Below are 27,629 nucleotides of genomic sequence, written 5' to 3' on the forward strand. Positions count from 1 at the left end.
GAACAGGCTGATTAACCACCACTTTGCCTGGTGCAGGGAAGGGTGAGCTTTCTCTAGAAGCCAACACCATCTAGAGCCTCTACAATTTATTTATGCACAGTGTGCATCTTTCATTAAAATACTGCCAAATGTGCCAAAAGTTAAGACCACATGTCTGAAAAACCAAAAGTACAAAGAGACACTAGAAATGTCACCTAAAAAAAGAAATAAATCACCTGACCCAGGTATTAGGTTTAGCTGAGAAGAACCTAAAAATAACTGATTAGTATGCTCAAGACAATAGATGAAAATATGGAGATTATCTCTAAAGAATTAGAATCTAATAAAAAGGTTCTTTTTTTTTGAGACAGGGTCTCACTATGTAGTTGAGACTGACCTGGAACCTACTATGTAGCCCAGGCTGGTCTCGAACTCACAGCAATCCTCCTGCCTCAGCATCCTGAATGCTGGGATTATAGGTGTAAGTCACCATGCCTGGCTTTTGGTTTTGTTTTGAGACATGGTCTTGCTATATATTCCAGCATGACTTTGAGCTATGTGTAGCTCAGGCTGGCTGCCTCGAACTTGCAATAATTCCTCTGCCTGAGATCCTCCTGCCTCAGCCTTCTGAGTGCTGGGATTACAGGCATGTGCTACCACACCAGGAAAGGGAAAAAGAGGGAAAGGGAAAGGAAGAGAAGAGGGCTGGGGATTTAGCTCAGTGTAGCTGCTGCCTGCCTCTCAAGTGCAACATCCTGAATTTGATCCCTGGTCAAAAAAAAAAAAAAGAGAGAGAGAGAGAAGAAAGAGAAACTAGAAATTGTAGAACTACAGTACCAACCAATCAGTATGTGAAAATTTTTATTCACCATAATAAAACATAAGAGATATATTTTGTCTCTATCTTATATGTAAGAGAGACAAGAGTTGCTAGCGTGTTTGTCATACACATTTTCCCTTCTTTCCTTCTTCCCTCCTTTGCTTCTACTTATGGAAGAAGCTGCCTTGCTTTTGGAGATTTTATATAGGTAGAGTGAGATAGGACCCGAGAGGGGTAATATGTCAGGAAGGCTACATTAATTTACAATATATGGCTGAGAGAAGGAGGAAGCCTGAGAAAGAAACAGGAACTGGGGTAGAGAGGAGAGAGAGAGAGAGAGAGAATAAAAGGTCCTAGAAACAGCTGCAAGTTAGAGATAACTGAGTAGTGAAGGAGAAAAATTTTGAAAAATGTCAGTGCTTATGAACTAGATCTTATTTGGTGTTCTTTTAAAGCACAAATAAATTAATCTTAAAATTGTTCTTGGGCCTCTGGACAGTGCATATTTGTATGCCATTTGTGCAGAGACTAAACTACACGAAGCTACTAGATTGGTAAGGGTTACAAGTAGATGAAAACACTGAAACTTAGAGAGGCTCAGTATGTTGCTGAAATTCACATGGTTAGGAAATAATGAAGTGGTCAGCAACCTAGGACCATCAGATTTCAAAGACCTAGACAACACAAATTACATTTTACCACAGTATCTTAGAAAACTACCTTGTTTGATCCCCTGCCCCCCAAAAGAGAGATGACTAAAAGAGAAATTCTATTCTGGACCCAAATTTGACTGAGGTAAATGAATTGGTTGGTAAAAAGAGGAAGTGATAGGAACACCGGAAAAACGTCATCTGTGTCATATTTACATCTTAGACTTTAACCCAAATCATAGGATCATATCCATAGAAAAAAGTACTTGAAATATGCCTTTTCTCTAAAAAGAAGTAGAGTATGCAAGGCCTAATGATACAGGACTCTTGAAAGGACTCACTGAAAAAAGTACTATCTGAGCTGGTTCTTTCAGGATAAAGTAGGATATTGGGCTGAGGAATATGGATTTTGTGCCATAAACAACAGTAAACAACAATTTTTTTTGTAGTACCTGATTCAAACCCAGGCAGTGCTTTATCATTGAGCTTCATCTCCACCCCTTTTTATTTTATTTTATTTTTTTTGAAATTTTGAGACAGGTTCTCAAGTTGCCCAGGCAGGATTTCAGCTTTCAATTCTCCTTCCTTGGCCTCCCAGAGTGATGGGATTACAGGTACACACCACCATAGCCAGCTGCCACAATATATTTTAAAGCTGAGAAATGACAGAATCAGTGCTATATTCCAAGATTAATCTGTAGTTAGTATGTACAAATTCAGAAGTGGAAATGCTGCAGTCATTGAGAGAAGTTAAGAGACTGCTACAATATTAAAGGACAGAGGTAAAAAGGGCTTGAATAGGATAGTGATAGTAGGAGTGGAGAAAAGACTGATGCATGTAAAAAATGAACCCTACTACATTGTTGATGAGAATATAAACTAGTACAACCATTATGAAAATCAGTATGGAGACTTCCCAAACAACTGAATTTAGAAATTCCATGTGACCCACCTATTCCTCTTCTAGGTATCTTCCCCAAAGAACTTAATACATCATACTACAGCGATATATGCATATCAATGTTTTCAGCAGCACAATTTGTAATAGCTAGATCCTGGAAGCAGCCTGTATATCCATTAACAGACTGGATAAATAAAATGTGTTATCTATCTACATATAATGGAATACTACTTGGCTATAAATAATGACAAATTTGAGATGTTTGCAGGAAAATGTATGCACCTGGAAAATATACTGCTGAGTGAAATAAACCAGACACACAAGCATAAATACCACATGGCATCTCTCATTTGAGTGAGACAAAATACAAACAAAAAGAATAACAAAGAATGGATAGAAGGGGATGGGGGTATGTGGATTTCTTGCAATAAAAAGGGAAGTGGTGCAAAGGAGCAAGGGTGAGGGGAGAGAAGGAGGGGAAGGGGAAATAAGAATAAAGATAAGCCATGTACAGGAGCCTAATAACCATAACAAATGTAAACATAATATGCCATAACATGAGCTAAGATTACTAATATCAATAAGAATAGAAATTGGGATAGAGGAATTAGAGGATGGGGGGGAGGGAAAAGGGAGTCTAAAATAAAAGAAACAAGCTGAATTATGTGCATGTACTCACTCCCCAAGATGACTGTAAAGTGCACATACTGCAAACATGTATTAATAAAAAAAATTAAAAAGTTTTAAAAAAGACTGATGCAATGAGTACTATAGGGATAGAACAGGCAAGGCTTAGTAAATTATTAGGTACTTATACATGGAAAACATGATAGGGGAATGCTTCAATGTGTTTAAAATGGTGCCAATGTGCAGGGAAAATTAGAAGGAGAGACTGGAATATAGAAACCACTTCAGAGATTACTGGGCGAGTCTTGGTGAGAACAAGCAGTGGGAACAGGAAAGGAAGGACAGTTTCAACTTAGAGAGGAAAACTTTTGTGACTTAGTGGTGAAATGAGTGTAAAGAGTGAAATGGCTAAAAGTGGCTGAGGTTTCAAGCCTGGGTGACTAGATAGCGGTGGTGCTGCTATTAACAGAAACACAGAAGTTACAATGAGAAGTTGACTAGAGGGGAAAGATCACAGTGAAAAAGAGAAGGCAAGAGTGATATAGTGAGCTTTTAAAAGATTTTAAAAGAATGTATGAAAGGGTATAAGGATAGAAAACCAAGGACTGAGCTAAAGCAGCATGACAAATTTGTAAAAACAGGATTAAAAAAGCCGGGCATGGTGGTACACACAAATAATCCCAGCACTGGGGAGGCTGAGGCAGGAGAATCACTGTGAGTTAGAGACCAGCCTGGGCTACATAGTGAGTTCCAGGTCAGTCTCAACTACATAGTGAGACCCTGTCTCAAAATACCAAAAAAAAAAAAAAAAAGTCTTGTTACATAGAAAGTACTCAAAAACATGCTATTGAATGAATGAGCTGAAACTTGTCTCTCTGTAATACACTGCCATTCAAGGTTTTTGTTGTTTGCAGATGTCATGAAAAAAGCAAAAAGGAAAAGCCATTTAAGTACTATTTTGTCTCTGTCTTTTCCAGACCAGGAGCATGGTCTTTAATCTGGTGGAGGGACAAACACAAGTGAGTGAACAGCAGCACAAGATGGGTAAGGAGTGATTATGGGCGCTTAGCCACTTTAAGTGAGTTCAGGACTAATGAACTAAGGGAGAATTAGCCTCAGTGTTATAGTATGTATTTATCTGGATATATCCAAAGTTAGGGAATTTTGCAAAGAAGTTAAAAATATGGGCTTTGTACTCAGTAGAACTAGATTCAGCCAAGAGTGGTAGCACAAGTTCAATGCAACCATGGATTACAAAGTGAGACTCTGTCAAAACACTAAAACCACCAACAGAACAAAATAAAACAAAACCAACCCAACCCGACCTTCTCAAACCAATCCATTCCAAATCAAAACCCAAACCCAAACCAACCCCTAACCCCCAAATCCAGAAAAACTTGACACCATCACTGCTACCACTACCACCAGGCTCACACTCTGACTTGGCCATTTGCTAGCTGTGTGACATTTGCTTTGTCACTTGGTTTCTTTAGGCCTTAGTCTTCTCCATCAGTACACATAGGGAAAACAGTCTCTACCTTGTAGAGTATGATTAAGAATTAAATGAGGCAAAGGATGCAAAGCCCTTGGTTAAGTGCCTACAACTTAGTAAGTGCTAAAAAAACCCAGTTATCTCTTAGTGATGGGTCAACTGTATAATTGTGAGTTTCCATGAGAGAAGACTAATAAAGATGAGGTCACTCTGGCATAGTGGGGTATACCTATAATCTTACCACTCTGGGGAGCTGAGATAGGAAGATCAAAAGTTTGAGCCCAGCTTGGGAAACTTAGGAACTTAGGAACTTAGGAACTTAGTGAACCCTGTCTCAAAACAACAACAACAACAAAAAAAAATGACTGGAGATGTAGCTCAATTTGAAGATCCTGGGTTCAATACTTAATACAGGAAAGAAAAGCAAAGAAAAGAAAAAAAAAGTGCTCTCTTCATTCTTTTTGGTACCAGGAATCAAACTCAGTACCAGGTAGGCACTGTGCCACTGAGCTACATCCCCAGCCCATCTTCTTCTTTTTGGGTACTGGGGATCGAATCAGGACCTTGTGCTTGTACTTGTGAGGTAGGCGCAGTGCCACTGAGCTAAATCCCTGGCCCTCCCATCTTTATTCCTAGAACACAACAATGCCTGGTATGTAGTGGTCAGTAATAGCTATATAATATTTCATTGCTTGGCTGAATTATAGTTCCTATAAGCTTTCTCCTACTTAAGATTTAACTATTACTTTGTTTAGGATCTTTAGGTTGCGTCTAATTTTTTATTGTTGTAAAAAAACACTGAAAAGAAATTCTGTATACATATCTTTGCTCTGTTTTCTGTTTTCTTGGGATATATTATTGGTAAAAGTGTTGAAGGGTATTATTTAACAGAAAATGTATACTCTAACAGTGCATCGAAATGTTTGTTTCAAATATCATGTACTGAATGTACTGAAGCCACTTGGGAGAAATTCTGCCTGAGTGATGTTATCATCTCCAAGATTCTCAGGAACTGGGTGGAGTAAATAAATAGTAAGCTGAGCTGTTGGGCACTTACACTGAGAACTGGTCTGATGTCTCTGTTCTGCAAAGTCAGGAGGTACATATTCTTCAGAGAGGAAATAAGAACTCAGTGGGTGGATCCTAAAAGGGAGTGCGGGCTTTGAAATAGGAAAAGAAGTCTGCTTTTGAGAGTGATGAAGAGGCAATGCTGCATCATTCTGATCACCTATACTCTATTAGGTCAAAACTCTGTATGTCCTTGGATTGTATTTGCAGTTATTTTATTTTGATTTCTAAGCATTGCATTAGTTTCATGAATGTTTGTACTCCTTTATTGTTTTCATCTCAGGGAATGTCAGAAATCAAGCAGTTATTTGATACTGCCTCTTTCCTCACTCCTCACATTCAATCTTTCATCAAGTTCTTATGATTCCATTTTTACTGTATTTTTCTATTTACTGTTTTCTTATCTTCCAACATTTTAGTACAAGCCATCATTGTCTCTTATCTACACTGTTGTAATACCCTCTCCACTTTATTTTCCTGTTTCCATTCTTGTATCTGACTAAGTGATATTTTAAGAACTTAAATTGCCATTGGACATGGTAGTGCATGCCTGTAATTTCAGCACTGGGGAGAATGAAGTAGGAGGATTGCTATGAGTTCAAGGCCAGCTGGGGCTACATAGTGAGTTCAAGGCCCAGCTAGAATCACAGAGCAAGTTACTGCCTTAAAACAAAACAGAAACAAAAAACCCCATCTTAAATAGATGATGTCATTTTTTGTGATTTCCCTTTCTGCTTAAAGTCCAAAATCTTTAATCTGGCCTATAAAGATTTGCATGATTTGACCCTTTCTTATCAAACCCCACCTTTTGCCTATCTTCCCCCTTGCTTCATATTTCAGTTATAATGGCTCTTTTTTCTCCTTCTTCTTCTCTCTCTCCTGTTCCCCTGCTCCTTCTCCTTTTTTCTTTCAGTGCTGGGGATCCACCTAAAACCTTGTGCACAGTACAAAATCGCTCTACCACTGAGCTACATCCTAGGGCTCTTTAAGTTGCACAATGCCTTTTCTGTTCCTGGTTTTTCTCATAGCTCTTTCTAGACCTAAAATATTTGCATATACCTTTCCCTGTACCTGGAGTGCTCTTCCTGCCACCTTTCATTTGGCTATTTACCCCTCATCTTGCAGGTCTCAGTTCAAATGTCACTTCCACAGAGAGGATCTTATAGCAGCCTCTTCTTTTTCTTTATAAACTTGTTACAATTAGGGAAGGGAAAGAGAAGTAAAAAAGGATCAAGATGTGATATGTATACATACTAATTCCCTATGACGAATGTATTTATTATGTACTGCAAACATATACTAATAAAAAAGGAAAAAAAATCACAATTAAGTGTGTGTGTGTGTTCTGTCTCTTCCATTAGAGAATAAGTTTTTGAAGGTCATAGATAATGTTTGTGTCTAATATGCCTTAGCACAATGTCTGTTATAGGTCAGGGGCTCTTCATTTAAATGAACCATAATGTTTAGCACAGTGTTTAGAAGTAGGTTTGAAGGCTGGAGATGTAGCTCAATGGTGCCGTGTGCCTGCCTGGCAAGAGTAAGGTCCTGAGTTTGATCCTCAGTACCAAAGGGGGGAAAAAAGTAGGTTTGAAAACATCATTACTAATAGGAAATTTTCTGTTACTATTTGAATGTTAACCTTATAAAATAAGGGATTTTAAGGTTAGTATAGTACTATATAACTAAATTCAGGAATTATTCTGTATAGCATCAAACCAAAAAAGCACAATGATATTTCCTTCAGTTTTCAGAATATTTCCAGTTTTTTCTGTTCTCTTGATGGCTGAGACAGACCTAGGATTAGGGAAAGATATTTAGTGCTTTTCTGTGGTTGATATTTGAGTACTCTTTCTCTCCTGGGCACGTGGGTACTCACCAGCAGGCTGTGACACAGAGCATGAAAATGCTGCTGATTTGTTTCCAGCTCATCCCAATCTAGCTGCCAACAGCTTGTGGGTCTAAGGATGAAGGGAAGTCCATATGTCAATGACTCGCAGAACCCACTAGGTTTCAGAGCCCTGGGAAGAAGATGACAGAGAAAGACTCGTGAGTGGTATTTAGAACCTCTACCCAGATCCACTTATATTCAACTTAACTCTAAGACCCTACTATAAAGCTTTCAGAGTAGGGCCACTGAATTATTTACCTTTGTATGGCCAGCATCTAACATGGTTTCGGATACACAGAAGTCTCTCAAAGCTCAGGAATTTATATATACATGGGTCCTATGACATTAGAAAACAGTACTACTCTTGCTTTGTTTTTTTTTTGGCACCAGGGTTTGAACTAGGGATGTTGCTCTTGTGAGGTAGGTGGTGGAACCACTGAGCTAAATCCTCAGCCCAGAAAGCAGTGAGTGGCCTTTGCAATCACTGTTAATTCTACTCTAGAACTGGTTTCCCTGGAAGTGGAAATTCTAGTACTCAGAAATGGGAGGGGTCTGTGTGCACTTGCTCCTTGAAAGTTGGAGCTCTTGTACTGATGTCTAAACACAGTAGACATTCTGTAAATATTCACTGAATGGTTAAACACCTCTCTACTGATCTTACTTTCAGAGAGTTGTGTTCATAGACTTTTCTGGATTCCCAATTCTCATCCAGACTGCCAAGTGTTCTGCTGCAACACTTCTTTCACATCTGTGCTTTTGGCCTCCACAGACTGAGTAACCTGACTTGTTTTTTCACACCATACTTATAACTGCTACTTCAGAACTGACTCTTCCCTGCCTAAATCTCTGGACCTCCTAGCCATAGAACAGTTAAGAATTGCATTTTCATGGGTTGGAAAGTTCCCTTGGACCATACTTGATCACTTGGAGCTTGTAATGAGAAGCCGATGACTGGGAAGCCATTTGGTAAAGTGTGCTGAAGTCTCCTTTGGGATCATCCATTCTCAAGGAGCCATCAGCTGTACCAGGGAGCAGGGATGGACTGAGAAGACGCTCTTGGAGATCACATTTCAGGCACACTACAATAAAAGCAGCATTGCGGGAGGGACTGTTAGTCACAAGTTACCTCAGGTTATGCTATTAAGAGACATCTGCCATTTCACTTTTACCAGGCAAGTAAAGGACAGGAACAGGTAGGAGAGTGGGAAGAGGAAAGCGTGATTGATTTGGGAAGGTAAAGCTGGCCTACAACCTATAGTATGTCTATTGCTCTACGCACTGTTAACTTATTTTCTGCATGTGATATGAATTTTACTTGTTTTACTTCTGGGGTGGGCAGAGAAATTGTCTCATGGTGAGAGAGCTAGCTTGTAATCCAGTCTGAGAGGAACATGGAACCTTTGTGAAGCCGGAAGCTAATGCCAAAATATGCAGAGGTCCTTTTGCAGTCACAGAAGGAAATTTGCCTCTGGTGCTTCCATGTGGCTAAGCTTTGGCAAGACTACAAATCTGATGAAGGAAGACCAGAAAAGCAGAAGTCAGGCAATCAGCTGACTGTTACTGTTTCTTTGTGGGCTTTTCAAGGGACATTCAGGGTTACAGGGAGGAATAAGTTCCTTAAATAGCTTATTTTTAATTCCCTCAAAAACCTGAGTGTAGGCCTTTCCGGGCCTCAGCACATCACTCTGGCATCAGACAATAGTTCTGAGGAAGGTGTAAGGCTGAGTATGAGCTATTCGTTTAAGTATCACACTCTTTTGTATTAAGCTTCTGCTCTAGAAGTTACCTTCACATGCCACAGGGTACAATGTGCTGTTTCAATAGGCTTGAATCCTTGATATTACAAAGTATTTTGAATAAAATGCAAACTTGGACCAGGGATTTAGCTCAGTGGTTCAGCTGCCTATCTCACAAGCTCAAGGTCCCAAGTTCAATCCCCAGTACCAAAAACAAAAGAAGGAAAAAAGACAATTAGAGTATGATCTTAACTGTGAATACTTATAATTTCTGGTAAGTTACATCTGTCCTAGAAGAGGTCTAATTTCCCCAGAACTCATTCGAACTGTGCCTGAGGCTCTGGGTTTCAGTGAGGACCTCCACAGCAGAAAGGTTTACTGGAATCTAAATGTAAGTTTTACATGCATCCTGAAGATGTGCAGACTTCCTAAACATGATTAGAGATGGAGATGAACATTCTGGCTCTGACCCTGGTGCTGCAAGCTCTAGAAAAACCATATGGGGGAAAGACAGAAATTCTGATCAGAGGTATGGACAGACATGCAACAGTGGAGGAAAGTCAGGATGCAAGAGCTCCTGGCCTTCGAGGGCCCCAATCCTTCCTGTGAAAGAAGTGAATCTCTATCCCCTTTGTTCAGAATTTCTGAGTATGAGGCAGGTTTGTGGTGGATAAGGCCAAGGCTCTGGAGGTAGGTAGACCTGGTTTGATTCTCTGAGCTGAGAATGGCCAAATACACAAAATATAGATTTCTAAACTTGGCATAGTTGTGCATACCTGCAATCCCAGCTACTCAGGAGGCTGAAGCAGAAGGATTGCAAGCTTAAGGACAGCCTGGGAAACTTAACAAGACACTATCTTGAAATAAAAGGGCTAAGGATGTAACTCCGTTGTAGATGCTTGTTTAGCTTGTATTAAGTATATATGATTATATGGCTTAAAATCTTGGCTCTGTTATTAATCTTCTGTAGAGCCCCATAAAGGTTATTTATTTCTTTGTCTCAGTTTCTCATGTGTAAAAAAGGGACAGTATTGTATTTGATTGATTTAACACACTATTTCTATAAATATCTGTATACCTGGTGCCAGGGATTTAGCTCAGTGGTTCTGCCAACTGCCTCACAAGCACAAGGTCCCAAGTTCGATCCCCAGTACACACACACACACACACACACACACACATATATTTACCTTATAATTTCTTAAGCAGACCTCTAACAGTTAAGAGTACTTATAACTCTAACCTAAAAGAATTGTCTCAATAAGAATAAAATAATACTTCTAATGTTCAATTGGCAATGTTTTCTTTCTTAGTGGTACATAAAATAGTGGTCTTATAACTGATAGATTATATTATATTCAATGACATATGGTAACAGTGCCAACCTCATGGTGTTGTGTAAAGAATGGGTTAATGAAAGGAAAAGAGTTAACACAGTGCTTGCCACAAAGGCAAGGCTCAAAAATGTTAAATGTAAGTTGCCTCTTGTATAAATCTGCCAGCTACTTTTAACAGGGGAAAATGGAAAATGAATTTCAGAGGGTGGGTCAGGGAGGAATTTTTATGGTCAGCCTGGGACTAGATGGAAAGCAGGACTTGGGAAGATTTTGATCCACACAAAAAAGACATTAAAATCAAATTAAGTTGTCAAAGGTATCCCAGGTCCTAGGTTTAACTAGGGGAGGGAAGCAGAGATCTGATGCCTATCCCTAGAAAGAAATGATCTGCAGAAACCATAGTCCTACTTAATTGTACCTTTAAAAGGCTCTTCACTATCCCAAAGAAACAATGGTAATAGCAGAGTCATATGACAATGGAAGAAAGGAGAATTCACATATACTGCTAATGGCAAAGAAAAAGCCCTCAGAGGAGGTAGAAACCTATGTCATATCTAAGCCTATGAGAAAGGGCCTGGAAAGCATCATGTCCAGTTCAGTCTTTAACCCTGAATGATCTCTATAGCTACTACCAATCTTCTGTTCAATGAGAAAAATGGGCACAAACTCTTATTCTTAAAGGAGAAGACACACCTTGATCCTCTCAGGAGCTGGGCCCTAGAGAATTGGTTTTCCTAAACAGTGTGGCTGATTGTACTAATGGGCCCATTTGCCACTCTAGGTCCTGAGCAAACCTTCAAAAGGATGGGAGAATAGAAATAGCTATATCCCTACCATTTAGTGAAGTAAAATTACCCCCAGAAAAATAGCTATGACTTTGCTGGCATGCCTGGAACACTGGATTCATCCCTTGGTTTCAGTAATTGTCTGAACTTGCTTTGTGAATAAAACCTTGAAATATTGTCCTCCCTGGGGCTTGCCACTGTAGCTGGCTTTAGTTTTCAATTTGATGCCTCCCCAGTGAGAAGATCTCCATTTAATAATGATTATATTTCTCCTGCCACAGCCCTTTTGATATTGTTGAGGTAACAGATGCCTCAAATTATGGTACCAATATTTACTGTATTAAAAATGAGCTATTAAGAAAAATATGATTCATCATGTTCTTAGGTAATGTAGGCTAATTCCCTATCACTGAGGTATCTAAGACTTTGTTCCTAAATGAATCAGTCTTTACTATTTGGGTTTAATTAGCTTCAGCTTTCTAACTGTGCCACTTTTAAAACTTTCTGTCCTTGTCTTCATGTTAACATGTATAGCCTCACCCCATCCTCATTCATTCCCTAAGCCTCAACTACCCTGTAGTCTGATGACTCATCAATCTAGAATCCTAATCCTAGACAATCCCGATATAGCCTGTATTGGCGGTGGCAAACCTATGGCTCTCGTGCCACAGCAGGCTGTGTGTATCACTGAAAGCTCTAAGACGTTTGTCATCACTGGCCTAATATAACACATCTTTTGGGGGTTCTATACTTGGATTATCCCTGATTCTGGAAAGGTTGCTGAAACATTGTGATGGAAGAAGAAGATGGATGTGTTCTTGATCTGTTCCACTGCTATGCAGCCAGGCTTTGAAGAAAATCTCCATGCTGATAACATCATTATCTATAGTCTGAAGGTCAAAGTCAGTTCCCAGGATAGAAATTTCTGTAGAAGAAAGAAAAATAATGATTAAAGTGTTTAATTATAAATTTTGAAAAGTATAAAATTTAAATGCACCTATCTTTTGACTCATCAACTGTTTTTCTAGATAGCTAACCTAGTATCCAAAGAAACATATGCAAAAATGTTCAATGAAGCATTATTTTAATGACAAATAATCAAAATGCCAAACAGGAAGCAATTCTAGTGTGCATCAATAGGAGAAAGTTTAATAAATTATGGCACACTCAAACCATGGAATTTTATGTAGCTGTTAATAAAGCAAACCTAAACATTCTGGCATGGAAAGCTAGGAGACAGTAAATGAATAAAGGACACTGCAGAACAGATATAATATTGTTCCATTTATATGAATATGAAATTGTCTGCCTAAGTACACACAAATGTTAAATGCACTTTACAAAGGTCTGGAAGGTTGCCATCAAACTGCTAACAGTGGTCAGGAAGTGTACGAGGCAGGGTTCTGAGATATGTTTCCTTTCTACTATTCATACTTCTGTATTGTTTGAATTTTATTGTAATTATATATTTATTGTGTTTAAAAGTACTGTAGAATATAAAAATAAAAATGATATAGAAAGCAAGTTAAGTACTCTGTTAACGGGAAACTTCAACTTTATATCGTTGTTTTACATTAAAATGTATTTAAGTATTATTTTGTCATAAATTGAATTTGAAGGAAATTAAAAAATGGACTACTGGGTTCCACTTTATGATATAGATTAAAAGTTATCCACTGGCATACTGTCTCACAGTTGTGGCTAGTGGCAAAGAGGATGGAGATGGTTTGGTGGAGTATGATTTAATTCAGAATATGAATGAGTGGTAGTAAGTAGGTGGGGTAACGTGGTTTTGCTGGTGTACTTCTGGCTTTAGACAGCACTAGCTCTGGCACTAGGGCTTGGGTCCGAAGGTAAAAGATGTCAGGGAAAGCCAAATATAAGGTGGTGGAGAAAGTACAGCCAAAGGAAATGAGGTAAGAGTTGCAAAGAAAGTAAGGAGAATCCTGACATTAATCATGAGGGATTCTTTGAAATACCTTTACAATGAGCCTAAGAAAAACCAGTGGTTCTTATGAACTAACTTCTGTGTTTGACTCATGAGCTCCAGAGAGAAGGTTAGTTTATTTCTAGAGCAACATTCCTGAGGACAAGCTGGTAGAGGTGGCAGACTTTCCACATAGAACAAAGGAGCTTCAGTCCAATTTGTTGGTTCCAACATGGGGAGGTGTGAGGAGACTTAGGTGACTTCATGTCATAGTTAATGACTTACCCTGTGGCTGAAAGGGGAACACCAAATGCATTTTTCTGTGGCCAGAATGGTTAAAACTTCATCATCTTCCATGGGCAGTTATGAAGAATCATTAGTTAACTAGTTATTTCATTAATTCTACCACATATATCTGACACTATTTGTCCTACAGGAATTTATAAAGCAACATTATTCTTGGCTATTTTCCCTTAATTTTTCATCTGTCCCATTATATTTTAGGATACCATAGTGATAAACATAAAGCCACTGCCAAAGAAACATGTCCTTTAAGTGAAATAAATTGGACACACATGTTTACCATATTGTTTTTCTGGTGTGAGAAACCGAAAGCAGAAATAACGACTAAAATGTATAATAGTTGCTGTGAAATGGGAAGAAAATGTCCAAATGGGAAGAGGAACAAGGGAGGAGGGAGGGAGAAAAGTAGGTGCTCAGAAAGTAGGATACAGTTGTTTAGAGTTCAGATGACAGAATTCTGGAGAAGAGAAAGAAGGGTAAAGAATAGAAGATTAGAAAATCTTACCATGGGTCATGTAAGGGGACAAACCACAGTTATCTACTATTAAAATCTGGAAATAAAAACTGGGGTTTCCTCAGATAGTTAAACTATAAAGTCAACACAGAGTGATAAAGTCAAAGAAAAATAGACACCTTTCAGAATGGTAAGATGGTTTACAGAGCAAGATCTGGATGTATGTAGCCTTATTGGTGGTATTGGCATATCCAAAGGATGAATGTGTCCATTGCAGGGGGAGAGGGCCAGAAAGGGAGCATAGCAAAGGGCACAACGGGGGCACACACTGGCAAGTCCTCTCCAAGTGAAGCTCAGAGAAGGCATGCTAGAGTAGGCATGCATTCCAACAAAGGATGTCTGTGGGACAAGACTGAGCTCAAATGCTACCTCCTTCATGTGGTTTGCCCTGATCCACCCTCCACTGACAGGATTGACAGCTTTTGGTGTATGTTCATGATATATGCAGTTCACATTACATTTTACCTTGGTACTATAGTTGTTATGTGAAAAAACATTTGACTACTCCTATTAAATAAAAAAACTCTTCAAGGGTAAGCATTTTTTCTTCTCATTTGCATCCTTCCCATCCCCCAGCTCAGTGCTTTGTAGAGAAGCTTGGCAAATGACTGTTAAGTTGAACAATTGCTCTCATTGCTTTTTCCTGTAACTCTTCTGCTTCAGCTAGGTTAGCCTCCATGTCACATGACTTCCTTCCTTCCTTAGTGCTTTTATTACTCTGTCAATCCATGGCCTGCTCTTCCTCTAGCATTCAACTCAGGACTGACTATCCAGAATTTATACTCAAATATATCCACTTTAATTAGTACTTCTGGATTTTTGAAGGCTTCACTTGGGCAATATTAATTATACTTGTTCATTTTTTTGGAAACAGAATCTCAATTCAGGGCAGCCTTGAACTTACTATGTAGTCCAGACTGGCCTCAAACTCATAGTGATACTCCTGCCTCAGCCTCCTAAGTGCTGACATTATAGGTGTGTGTCACCATACCCAGCCTGATTTTTTTTTCTGAAGGATTTTCTTTTCTTTTCCTGAATTTATGAAAGGTGGTAAGATTTAGTGGGAAGACCAGGGTTGGAATTATGCCCTGAAAGTTGTTAACTATGTGGTTCTGGGCAAAGTGGGGATGGGATAGTATCTACTTCATAGATATCAGGACACATGGTGGGAAAAAATTTTTACTAGCCGCTCCTCAGACAAAGGACTATTATTTAGAATTTATAAAGAACACAAAATATCAGCCCCACCAAGTATAAAGACCAGATTCAAAAATGGGCATCTGAAATGAATAGACATTTCTCAGACAAAGAATTAAAAGCATCAAGTAAATATATGAAAAAATGTTTCATATCACTGGTCATTCGAGAGATGCATATGAAAACAACACTGAGATTCTATCTCACCCCACAAAGCATGGCTTCTATCAAGAAATCAACCAATAGCAAATGTTGGTGGGGTTGTGGGGAAAAAGGAACCCTTCTCCATTGTTGGTGGGAGTGCAGACTGGTGCAACCACTATGGAAATCAATATGGAGATACCTCAAAGAGCTGGGACTAGAGGTTCCATTTGACCCAGCCATCCCTCTGCTGGTTATCTTTCCAAAAGAATTAAAAGAATCATATCACAGTGACATATGTACACCTATGTTTATAGCAGCACACTTTGTAATAGCTAAAACTTGGAAACAGCCCATTTGCCCATCAGTTGGAAACTGGATAAAGATGTGGTTTTTCTATAAAATGGAATACTGCTCAGCCATAAAGAATGAGAAATTAGTCATTCACAGGAAAATGGATGCATATTGAGGATATACTCCTAAGTGAAATAAATAAGTCACACATGTATATTTCTCTGGTGTGAAAAACTATAATGGTACATAAAATCCTAATGAGGTAGTTGAAAATGTGAAATAGGAAGAAAAGGGCTAAAGGTATAGGGGAAGTGGGAAGGGTAGGGAAAAGGTAATAGGGGAAAAGAAAAAAACATGAGAAAATGAAAAAATGGAAATAAAGTATTTCTAAATAGGGAAGGGAGGAGGGCGTGAAGGGAGGGCAGGGATAAGGGGAAAAAATGAGAACCAAGACCTGTCATGTAAAGGTACAAGATCCCAATGATGAATGTAACTGTACTGTATACATAAAATGTATCAATAAACTCAATGAAAAAAAATGTGAAATTATCTAAGAATGACACGCAGTTAAGTCCAATAAATATCATTTTTTCCTCTTTTTTCATCAACAAAATGATTAGTTTATATAAAGCAGGAATATATTTCTTTATTTCCTGGTCATTTTTGTTGGTCTCTCTGTTTTCTCCCCACCACTACTATACATAAAAACACCAAAATATAACCATATTCTTTACAAATACAACTAAATGTGCCATGTCTCAGGGTTAGGGAGGAGATGTCTCTCTTCTCAAATGCTGAAGAGCAGCTTCCACATTAGCTGGAGAACAGGGCACTGTGCTCCTGATGAAATGTCCCCATCTCCAACTCTACAACATCATGAAATGGGGTTACAGGAGTGAATTGTGGCTGAGAGTTTGAGTAATCCTGTCTGGTGAGGAAGGCCTGGGTCACTGCAGCTGTTAGAAGCAGGATACATTGATATCTTTGGACTTAGTCTGCCCCCATGCGGTCATAGGCAGTGGCATTCTTCACTGGAAGGGCCATAATAATGGGTAAAAGAAACCCAAAAGACTGAAAATCAGACAATGCCTAACGCAGAACCTCTCAGAAGAAAGCCTAAAACAGGATTTCACAACTCAACTGAAGTGTGTTTAAAACAGGCTTTCCTATGTGCATGTACAGTGGCTGTATTTCTCTCTTGACATGATATATCTACAAAGTACAGGCCCCATAAAATGGAGCTCCTGCCCAGTTCTGAGCATTGTTTAGTCTCATAAAGGGTGTGCTCTAGAGGCCAGCCCTCTTCCTTACCAATGACCCTCATATGACCTTTTTGGGGTATCATGGATGGGCTTTATGGGTTTTGGGAACCGTCTGAAATTGTATGCAATTTCATCTCCATGTGTATAGATAGATGTATTTTGGTTGAGCAGGGGAAGGGGATAAACCCATTGCTTTTATCAGAATCTCAAAAGAGCTCTATGACTCCTTAAGAATGTCCATGTTCATGATAGAGACTACACAGTCATAGTATCTTAGCCTATCTTGCTCAGTTTACAATCAGCATACTATTGAGAATTTAATTATTCTCAGGGGGAATACTTTTGTCATTCATTCATTCATCCATTTATTTATTAATTCTTTCACTTATTTGCATTTAAACCACTCTTAATTTGGTACCTTTTATGAGTCAGGCATTGACTCATGTCATTAAAAGACAATATAGTTGCTTTTGTGGCTTGCAGCCTAGTCAGAGAACAAACAAGCAAACAAAGCATAAGAGTGCAGATAATACTAGAAACTATGAAGGAAAATAAAGCAGAAAAGAAAAGACAGAAAGACAGAGAAAGACAGACAGATAGACAGAGAGTTTCAGTTTGGCCAAGTAGGGAAATACTCTTCAAAAAATGTGATAGTTGAGCTGGGAGGTGTGGCGCACGCCTGTAATCCCAGCACTTGGGAGGCTGAGGCAGGAGGATAGCTGTGAGTTTGAGACCAGACTGGGCTACACAGTAAGTTCCAGGGCAGTCTGAACTACCTAGTGAAACCCTGTCTCAAAAAATAAAAATGTGATAGTTGAACAGAGACTTGAATGAAGTGAAATGATTCATATAAACATCTGTGGGGAAATTGCTCCTTATAGGAAGATAAGGAAATTCAGATATTGAGGTGGGAATGAGTTTGAGCATGGTGTGCTAGAGGAACAGCAAGAAGGCTGAAACACAAGAAAGAAATGATTACCTGATAAGGTGCTTCGGTGAAGGATGAAATACCCAAAGGAGTTTGCTTATGTAGCAACACATCACCACACTTGCCTTGAAGTAGGGTGGTTTCTCGTATTGCAAGGCTTTGGTTAGGTTCAGAGAGTGTTCAAAACTGGAGCAGAGCCAATCCAGTGTGCTCCTTTCCTTCCTATTTTTCTTTGCAGCAGTTTGCTCCTCTACAGTTTTTGAATTATTAGTTTAGCTGGTGTGGGGTGCCCATGGCTTTCAGCTCAGCTCTCCCAACATGACCTTGTGGTGTGGTGGTGGAGGGCAGGGGGAGAAAAAAAGCCTGGGAATTCCATGGGCAAAGCTCAGGCAGAGTCACCTCTGCCTCTGCCTGTAGTGGGCAGGCCTCCTTGCCATGCCCGGTTACAAACTGATGGAGTTCTACCCTTAGGAGTTACCCAGCTATATGCCTACCATCAAGCTAGTACAGCCTATGGTGAGCTAAAATAAGACGACTGTTAACTAAAGCATGAAATAATACTGGTTCATAATGGTTAATTCAGACCATTACTGACAAACTAGGAAATTGTGGGCTCTGCCTCTGTACATTTGAACTGCTGTAATAAAAATATTACAAACTGGGTGGCTTCTAAAAATAGAAACCTATTTCTCACAGTTTGGAGCTATGGGGGTTCAAGATCAAGGTGTCAGAAAATTCAGTATCTGGTGAATTTGTTGGTTTCCAGGCCACATTTTTTCTGTGTCCTCCCATGGTGAAGGTGGCAAAAAAGTTTTATCTGGGCTTTTTTGGGGACCTTACTGGAGATTGAGTCCAGTGCCTTTGCACTGAGCTACATCCCTAGCACTTTTTTTTTGTTTTGTTTTTTTGAGACAGGGTCTCACTATGTAGTTGAGACTGACCTGGAACTCATTATGTAGCCCAGGCTGGTCTCAAACTCAGAGATCCTCCTGCCTCAGCCTCCTAAGTGCTGGGATTACAGGTGTGAGCCACCATGCCTGGCTCCCTACCACTTTTAAAACTTTATTTTGAGATACAGTCTCATTAAATTACCAAGATGCCCAGGCTGGGCTTGAACTTGTGATCTTCCTGCCTCAGCCTCCTGGAGTACTGGGATTACCTGTGTGTACCATCATATTCTGTTTTCTGTATTTTGCTCGCTGGAGGCCTCCCACCTGCCACCATGGTACTGGGAATTGAACCAGGGACTTCATACTGAACTGCATCCCTAGCCCTTTTTTATTTTTTATTTTGAGACAGGGTTCTTTTATAAGGGAATAAACCTTTTTCACTAGGGCTTCACTTCCGATCATGACGTAATCCCCTCCTAATCCTGTCACACTGGTGATTAGGTTTCAACATATGAGTTTTGGGAAAATACTAGACCATAGTAGACCCTTCTAGCTCTGAAACAGTTTAAAACCTAATTTTATATGTAATATTTAGCACTTTGTAAGCAATGAATAGGGAAAGAAAAAAGTTTTGTTTTGTTTTTTTCTGGGAGAGTAGGCTTTTTTGAATCTTTTTCTTGGGTTTGTGTGTTGTAAAGGGGAACAAGCAGGAACTGCTCTATGGGAGACACTGCATTGCATCCCCACAGCTCTGGGGCCCCAGAAATACTACACCCTGAACTACTGCTCCTTGGCAGTCCTAGTTCTGAGTTGATGACTTGCCCTTCCCTGGCCAGCCCACAGAGGAGATCCTACAGGTGGAGAAAAGAAGGCTCTGGCTTGGGGAGGGAAGGAAAGAGAGACACAGATAAAGAAAGAGTCTGAGGGCACCAGACTTAGACCTTACCCACTTCTGGAACTCAGCACTAGCTTGGTGTCTGCCATATAACAGGAGCTCAGTAAATTATGAACTGAACAGAAATTTATTGTACCCAGACTTTTGCTTACTTTCTCTGTGACCTCAGACTCAGAAGTGTGAGCACTTCTTTACTGTAAGCTCAGTTTCTCCATCTGTAAAGTGGGAATGATAGCAATACCTAGGCTAAGAGTTTATTTGAGTATAGAATGATGATACTTGACACCCGGAAGCACTTAAGAGTACTTCAAAGCACCATACGGCTATAAGGGATGAAAGATTATAAAGCTGCCATCCAGCTGTCTACACAGATGTGAACATTTTAGACATTGAAATCCATGCCATTTCTTTTTTCTTCTTTTTTCAATAAAGTAGGGGATCCAAGCTGTAAGGAAATATATTTTATCTAAAGTTCTAAATAGTTATATTTTGGGGGGGCCCCTCGGCATGGTGGCACACCATGTAATCCCAGAGTTGGGAGGCTGTAGCAGGGAGGAGTTCCATAAATTCGAGGTCAGTCTGGTCTACACACTGAGCTCAAGTACTACACAGTGAGATCCTGTCTAAAAAAACCAAAAAAAGTTCTATTTTTATTTTATTGAAAAAAAAAGTCAATATGCAGAAGAACATCACTAGTGACTAAGATATGCCAAAATATTATTTGACCTGGAAAACACTAGACTTAGAAGACATTTAAAGATTATTTTTTTCTGCAAAGATTATGTATTCTACAAACAAAAGTATTTAATGTAAATTGCAATGCAAAATTGAAAAGCTGACTGAGAACAATCATTTTCATAGGGATTGTGGTAGAAGAGCAGAGTGGGGGAATGGGTTATCTAGAAGACTAAATGAAGAAGGAAGTGGGGGTAGAAAGGCAATAAATCTGTTGGAATGGCCCAGAGAACTGCATCAAGGAGTCTTTCTTCTTAATACCCAAGGGAGCCAAGAGAATAAATTCCCCTAACATGAAAATAGAAGAAACATAACATCAAAGACTTACTAGGAATATATGTAGACTAAGAAAAAATCTAAAAAAAGACAATGGAACCAAAAAAGTAAAGTCCTAAAGCATACCCTAAAAAAATTTAGATAGAGTGAAATAGCACTGTGCTGATGCGTATGTATACATATTTTCATATCCCTGGATGAATAAATATCTTCAGGGTACGGGATTCCTAAAAGAGGAATGGTGACTTAAAAGCAAACATATATAATTTTGTTAGATATTGTCAAATTCCTCTCTAGAAGGGCTGTCCCATTATGCATTCTACCAGAAACATATCAAAGTATAGTTTAAGCAGCAAAATATGTTATGGTACTTTTTAACTTTCGCCAATCTAACAGGTGGTTAGTAATTTAGGTGAAAAGAATGAGGCAAGATCTGAGTCATTTTTCTCTGCAGGAACAAGTTGCAGTTTGAATCCAACAACATTAACTGTGCAAAAAGTAAGCTTTTCAGAGGAATATAACAGAATCCAGAGTGGCTACAGCATCACAGTCACAAAATATAATCCAAATGCTTTTGGCATAGAGAGAAAGAAAAACTATGACCCAATCTCAAAGGAAAACACAAACCAATGGATGCAAGCCCCAATATGAAAAAAGATGTCACATTTACCAGAATAGGACTTTAAGCTGGCATGATTAGAATTATGTTAATAAGGAATAGAAAATATGTTCAAAATGAAGTAGAATATAGGAAACATCAATAGAGAAATAGAAAATATAAGGGCTGGAGATTTAGCTTAATAGTTCTGGTGCCTGCCTTGAGAGTTCAAGGTCCCAAGTTCAATCCCTGGTAAAAGATGTCACATTTACCAGAATAGGACTTTAAGCTGGCATGATTAGAATTATGTTAATAAGGAATAGAAAATATGTTCAAAATGAAGTAGAATATAGGAAACATCAATAGAGAAATAGAAAATATAAGGGCTGGAGATTTAGCTTAATAGTTCTGGTGCCTGCCTTGAGAGTTCAAGGTCCCAAGTTCAATCCCTGGTGTAAATTAGAAGAGAAGAAGTAAAGTTTGGACAAATAATCAAAACAGAAGAAATTTAAAAGGTTTTACAGATGGGTAATTGGAATTCCAGAAATAAAGAAGAGAAAGAATGAGCCAGAAAAATGTCAGACTATCTCTCAACTTGAATTAAATATGCAAGTTAACATATTCAAGAATCCCAAACAAGATAAATTAGAAGAAATTCACACATAGTCATAGCATTGTCAAGCTGCTGAAAAACAGGCATAAACCTCTTGATCGCAACCAGAAAAATGATCCTTTATAGGTAGTGAAAAATGATTTAAAGACTGCAACTTCTAATTAGAAACCATAGAAGATGAGAAAACAGTGGAATATCTTTATAGTACTGAAAGAAAAAATAAAAACACCTGTAAATCCATAATTCTATATACAAGAATCATGACGAAAGAGACATTTTCAGACAAATAACAGCTAAGAGAATTGTCCAGAAACATGCTACCAAAAAACACCAAGGCTGGGCTAGGGATTTAGCTCAGTGGCATCGCTCCCGTCTCGCAAGCGCAAGGTCCTGAGTTTGATCCCTGGTACCAGAAAAACAAAACACAAAAAACAAAAAAAACACTAAGGTCTTCAAAAATGAAAGAAATGATATCCAAGAGAAATTTGGGTCTTCACGAATGAACAAGGAATGGCAAATATGTGGATAAAATAAGATACAACGTTTCTTTTACTTTCTTTAAAATGTTTGTTTAAGGAAAATATATAACAAATCTTTTGGATTTTATAATGCATATACAATGTATGTGGTAACTATAGCATAAAAGACAGTGCATGTGCATAATATACACATAATATGGGGTATAAATAGACCCATATACTTGCAAGGTTTCTACATTTTATGTGAAACGATACTATGTTAATTCTAAAACAGTTTCTAAGAAAGTTAAAAAAACTTAATCCCGGCAAGATTTCTATATTTTATGTAAATGGTACTAACATTTTATGTCATATGGTGAAAAGTTAAGGATATGTAGTGTAATGCCCAGAAAAGCTGCTAAAAATAATGTAAATATGAATAGCTAATTGAATGGAAAAAATGGAAATAGAATTCTAAATTAAAAATTAAAATAACTCCAAAGAAAGCATGAAAAAAAAGACAAACAACACCAAACCTACAGAAAATAAAAGTAAAATGGATTGTCATAGATCCAACCTCATCAATACTTAAAGTCAATGTTAATGGATTATACATTATGACTAAGACCCAGAGACTGTCAGAATGGATAAAAGCAAGACCCAATTATATGCTGTCTATAACAGATACACTTTAAATATAAAGACACAAATGAGTTGAAGGTAAATGGATGGAAAAAGATAAACAATAAAGGAAGATCTAAAGACATAAAAATGTATGTCCATACAAAGATTTGAAGTTTTATTCACAATAGAAAAAGTGAAAACAATTAAAATGTGCTGTGAATAGTTAAACAAAATGTGATACACTCATGTAATATTCTACTCAACAGTTAAAAAAAAACCCCACTACTGTTGTAAACATGGATGGATCTCAAAATCTGAATGAAAAAAGCTAGACATAAAGGAAATATGTATTACATGATTCTACTCATATAAAATACAAGCTATTCTGCAGATGAAAAGCCTATCAGTAGTTTATGCTGGGGATGGAGAAAAGGATGGAGCATAAAGGAAAAGAAGGAATCTTTGGGGGAATCATAGAAATATTTTGTATCTTGATTGTGATAATTTGTGAACACACACAACTATCAAAACTCATTGAACTTAAATAGCTAGATATAACTTATGCTATATAATTTATTTATCAATTAAGATGTGAAGACAATTTTTTAAAATTCCAATTTTCAATAATTTTAGATTTTCTGCTGAGCTGTAAAGTATTATTCAATTATGAACAAGGATAGTTTGCCTGAGACCATGGCTTCTATTAAAGAAATAAACAAAGGTCTCTTTATGTTAAAAATCTTTAGTTAATAAACACAATTGTGGTTCTAATTTAGTCTTAATGTCACAGGGAAGTGATTAATGCACTTATCAAAGACAAACTCAATGAACAGCTGTGTTTTCTGGCCTATTTTCTAATATACTGAAAAGGGAAAAATCAATATATGGAATTTGACAACTGCACTCAAGTATAGAAGGGACTCCCCTGTTCCCCTGTTCTCTCTGGAATTCTTTACGAAGCAATAAATCTTTTATCTTCTTTGTTTTGGTTGTTAACATTTGCTGTTTCCTGAGAACACATATGGATAAAATATCTTTCCAAAGGAGTTTGACATCAATCCCTAGCAAATGCCAGGAGGAAATATTAAACAGATGGATTGTGAGCACTTAGAAAGGAAACCTGATATCCTTATGTACATGGCTGAGAAATGCAGGCTTGTTGACAGCATCGTTAGGTTGATTTGTAACTGGTTATATCCCCAACGAGTGCAGACTGCTTTCTTCCTGGACAGATGTCCTCTGGATGCCAAAGTATATTGATAACAGTGGCCTTTTCAGTTTCAGCATATTTATTACTTAGCCATTCTTTAGATAGTTATTATAAAATTTTTATTATATGCAAATGAAAACATGCAATATATATATATATATATGTTATGAAGCATAGAAACAAATTGGACACGTGAATTCTTTTGTGCAACTTAAAATGCAGAATTATCATCAGTACCACTAAGATATCTATATGATGTTCCTGATCTCTTCCAGAGGAAACCTTGCCACACTGCATTTTTTTAAATTGATAATTTCTTTTTTTTCAGCTTTAATTGAGTTTATTGGTACATTTTAGGGATACAGTACAGTTACATTCATTGTTGGGATCTTGTACCTCTAAATGACAGGCCTTGGTTCTCATTTTTTCCCCTTGTCCCTGTTCTCCCTTCACCCCCTCCTCCCCTCCCCATCTACAAACACTTTATTTTCATCTTTTCATTATCTCACATTTTTTTCTTTTCCCTTATTACCCTTCCCCTATCCATCCCACCTTCTCTATTTGTTTTTTTATCATTACTTTTCTTTTAAAAGTAGTTTTATTACCTTAAATAACACTTTACTTAGTTTTGCTTGAGCTTTTAAAAGAAGTTTGTATATATACCTTTGTTTTTCTTTTTTTATTATTGAGATAATTGATTCATATTGTTATATATAGCTGTGGTTCCTGTATTCATTTTCAAAATCTTAATTTTAATATAGTAATACTCATTAATATTTTATTTTATGGTTAGGAAACTTTACATCTCATTTAGGAAATCCTTCTTCTTCCCCTCTATTCTTGGTCATAAAGTTTTTCTTACATCTTTTCTTCTAAAAGTTTGGAGTTTTACCTTTCATAAAGAGATTTTTTAATCTGTCAAAAATATATCATTATAAGTGGTGTGAAATAGGTATTCGATTTCTTTTTTTTTTCCATATGGAATATTGACTGTTTAACTACTAGATTAATTAGTATGATTTAACAACTAGTTAATCTTTTTTCCCATGTTAGCTAAGCCACATATTAAGTTTTCATGTAGCTTTCTGTTTCTGGGCTCTCTATTCTAGACTGGACAATTTCTGTGTCAGTATGATACTATTTTAATCCAACTAGCTTTTAAACCATATTAATATCTGACAAGGAAATCTTTATCTTAAATATATATATCTTAACTTCATGTGTGTTTTCAAGATTAAATATATGTAAAATTCAAGGTATATATTGATCTTAACTTATACATTTATAGCATATATGTAGCTTTTCAAGTTGATTAAAATATTCTATAGGGTTTTGATTGGAATTACATTGATAGATCAATTAAAGGAGAACTGAATCTTCTCTCTCTCTCTCTCTCTCTCTCTCTCTTTGGTAACAGGGATTGAACTTGGGTCCTTACGCTTGCGAGGCAGGCGGCAGAACCACTGAGCTAAATCCCTGGCCTGAGAACTGAATCCTAATGATATTGAATGTTCTATCCATTAACATTCTCCACTTAAATCTTTTTTAAGGGGCACTAATGAAGTTTTAAACATTTCCAACAAACAATCTGTATGTCTTTTTGTTAAGATAAATTTCAAAGGGTCTGGGAACATCGCTGTCCTGGCATGTACAAGGCCCTAGGTTTGAATTCCCAGCACCATTAAATAAAACAAATTAAACCAACCAAAGAACTACCACCACCAACAAAAAAACAAAAAACAAACAAAGCAAAACAACTATGAAAATGATTTACTTATAAATGCCTTACATTTTTATTATTATTGAAGGTATTTATTAACATTTAACTTTATAACAATTTATTTCCAATTATAGAAGTGCTATTGATCTTATATCCAGCTACCTTGCTAAACCCTAATTATTATAATTGTCCATAGAATCTTTTACACTTGATCTTAGCCAAAAGGCTGAGAAGCAATAGAATCTCTTGGTTTCTAAGTAACCAACCAAATAATTTATAAATAATGACTGTTTTGTTTCCTTCTTTCCAATCATCACATCTTTTACTCCTTTTTTTTGTCTTATGAGACTAGAACAACCACATTAAGTTGAATTGTGATGGAGTGTCCATGTCTTATTCTTGATTTTTAATCTTTCTAATATTTCACCAATAAAAATTATACTTATTGTAGGGTTTTGATAGATACATTTTGATAATTTAAGGAAGTTATTTTCTATTCCTGGTTTGCTAAGATTTTTCTCTTAAATAATGAATAGATGTTGATTTTATTGTATGTATTTTTGTATATTAATGCTACCTGGCTTTTACTTTGATCTGTTGATGTGGTAAATTATATATTTACTAATTAAAATTCACTATATTCTTCAGCTAACTCACCTTTGTCAGTACCATATGTTACACGTATGACTGGACTATTTAAGATTGTTCTATTTTCATAACTGAGACTGGTCTGCAATTTTTTTTTTTTGGCAGTACCAGGAATCAAATTTAGGACCTTTTGGTTTTGAGGCAGGCATAGTGCCACTGAGCTAAATCCCAGGCCCTGGTCTACAATTTTGTATTCTAACATTGTCCTAGCTTGTTTTTTTTTTGTTTGTTTGCTTTTTTGCGGGGGGGTATTCAGGCTGGCCTTGAACTCGTCATGTAGCCCAGGATGGCCTTGAACACGTTATATAGCCCAGGCAGGCCTTCAACTCGCAATGTTCCTCCTGCCTCAGTTTCTCTCTCTCTCTCTCTCTCTTTCTCTCTCTCTCTCTCTCTTTCTCTCTCTCTCTCTCTCCCTCTCTTTCTTTTTCCTACCTTCCTTCCTCCTTTCCTTTCCTTTCCATTCCTTCTCTTTCTTCCTTCCTTTGTTCCTTTCTTTCTTCCTTTTTTTTTCCCTGGTACCATGGATTGAACTCAAGACCTTGCACTTGCCAGGCAGGCATGACACCACTGAGCTGCATCTCTGGCCCTGCTTTAGTTTCTTGAGTGCTAGGATTACAAGCATGCACCACAGTGCCCAGCTGTATATATTTAAAATCTTGACTATTTATTGATAAAAGATAAAGTTACATTCCCATTTATGTCCAGTATTTTCAGAATTATGAATTCCAACAATTTTCAGCCATGCATATATTTTGATAATTTTAATCACCCTATTTTCTCCCTTTTATCTACCTCTCCTTATCCCCTTCCTTAATAAGGTATATTTTTTAAAGGATGCATCCATTTTAATCTGTTTGAATTCATAGTTCTATCTGCAGGTATGGTCTCTTTTCCCATTCCTAACATAATTTGTGCTTTTTAAAAATTTTTTCATTCATTTCACTAGAGAATTCTCTATTTTATTTTGTTTTTCTTTTAGGTACCAGGGATTGAACATGGGTCCTTGTGCTTGCGAGGCAAGCGGCGGAACCACTGAGCTAAATCCCCAGCCCTATTGGGCATTTTTTTGTTTGCTTGTTTTGTTTGTTTGTTTGTTTTGTTTTGTTTTGGTAC

General features: G+C 37.6%; 1 protein-coding gene across 3 annotated transcripts in view; it reads right to left on the minus strand.

Annotated features, from left to right (window-relative positions):
* M1ap (meiosis 1 associated protein) overlaps positions 1 to 27,629 on the minus strand; it is a 79,749-nt gene that overhangs the window by 13,605 nt on the left and 38,515 nt on the right. For all 3 annotated transcript variants that reach the window (XM_033765027.1, XM_010631593.2, XM_010631594.2), the window contains exons 5-7: positions 12,035 to 12,208; positions 8,342 to 8,504; positions 7,414 to 7,555 (exon numbers count right to left, since the gene is read on the minus strand). In XM_033765027.1, coding sequence (XP_033620918.1) covers positions 7,414 to 7,555; positions 8,342 to 8,504; positions 12,035 to 12,208 — 479 coding nt within the window. The remainder of the gene's footprint in view (positions 1 to 7,413; positions 7,556 to 8,341; positions 8,505 to 12,034; positions 12,209 to 27,629) is intronic.

Source organism: Fukomys damarensis, unplaced genomic scaffold, assembly GCF_012274545.1.
Source record: "Fukomys damarensis isolate Sample0158 unplaced genomic scaffold, DMR_v1.0_HiC HiC_scaffold_2, whole genome shotgun sequence".
NCBI lineage: Eukaryota > Metazoa > Chordata > Mammalia > Rodentia > Bathyergidae > Fukomys > Fukomys damarensis.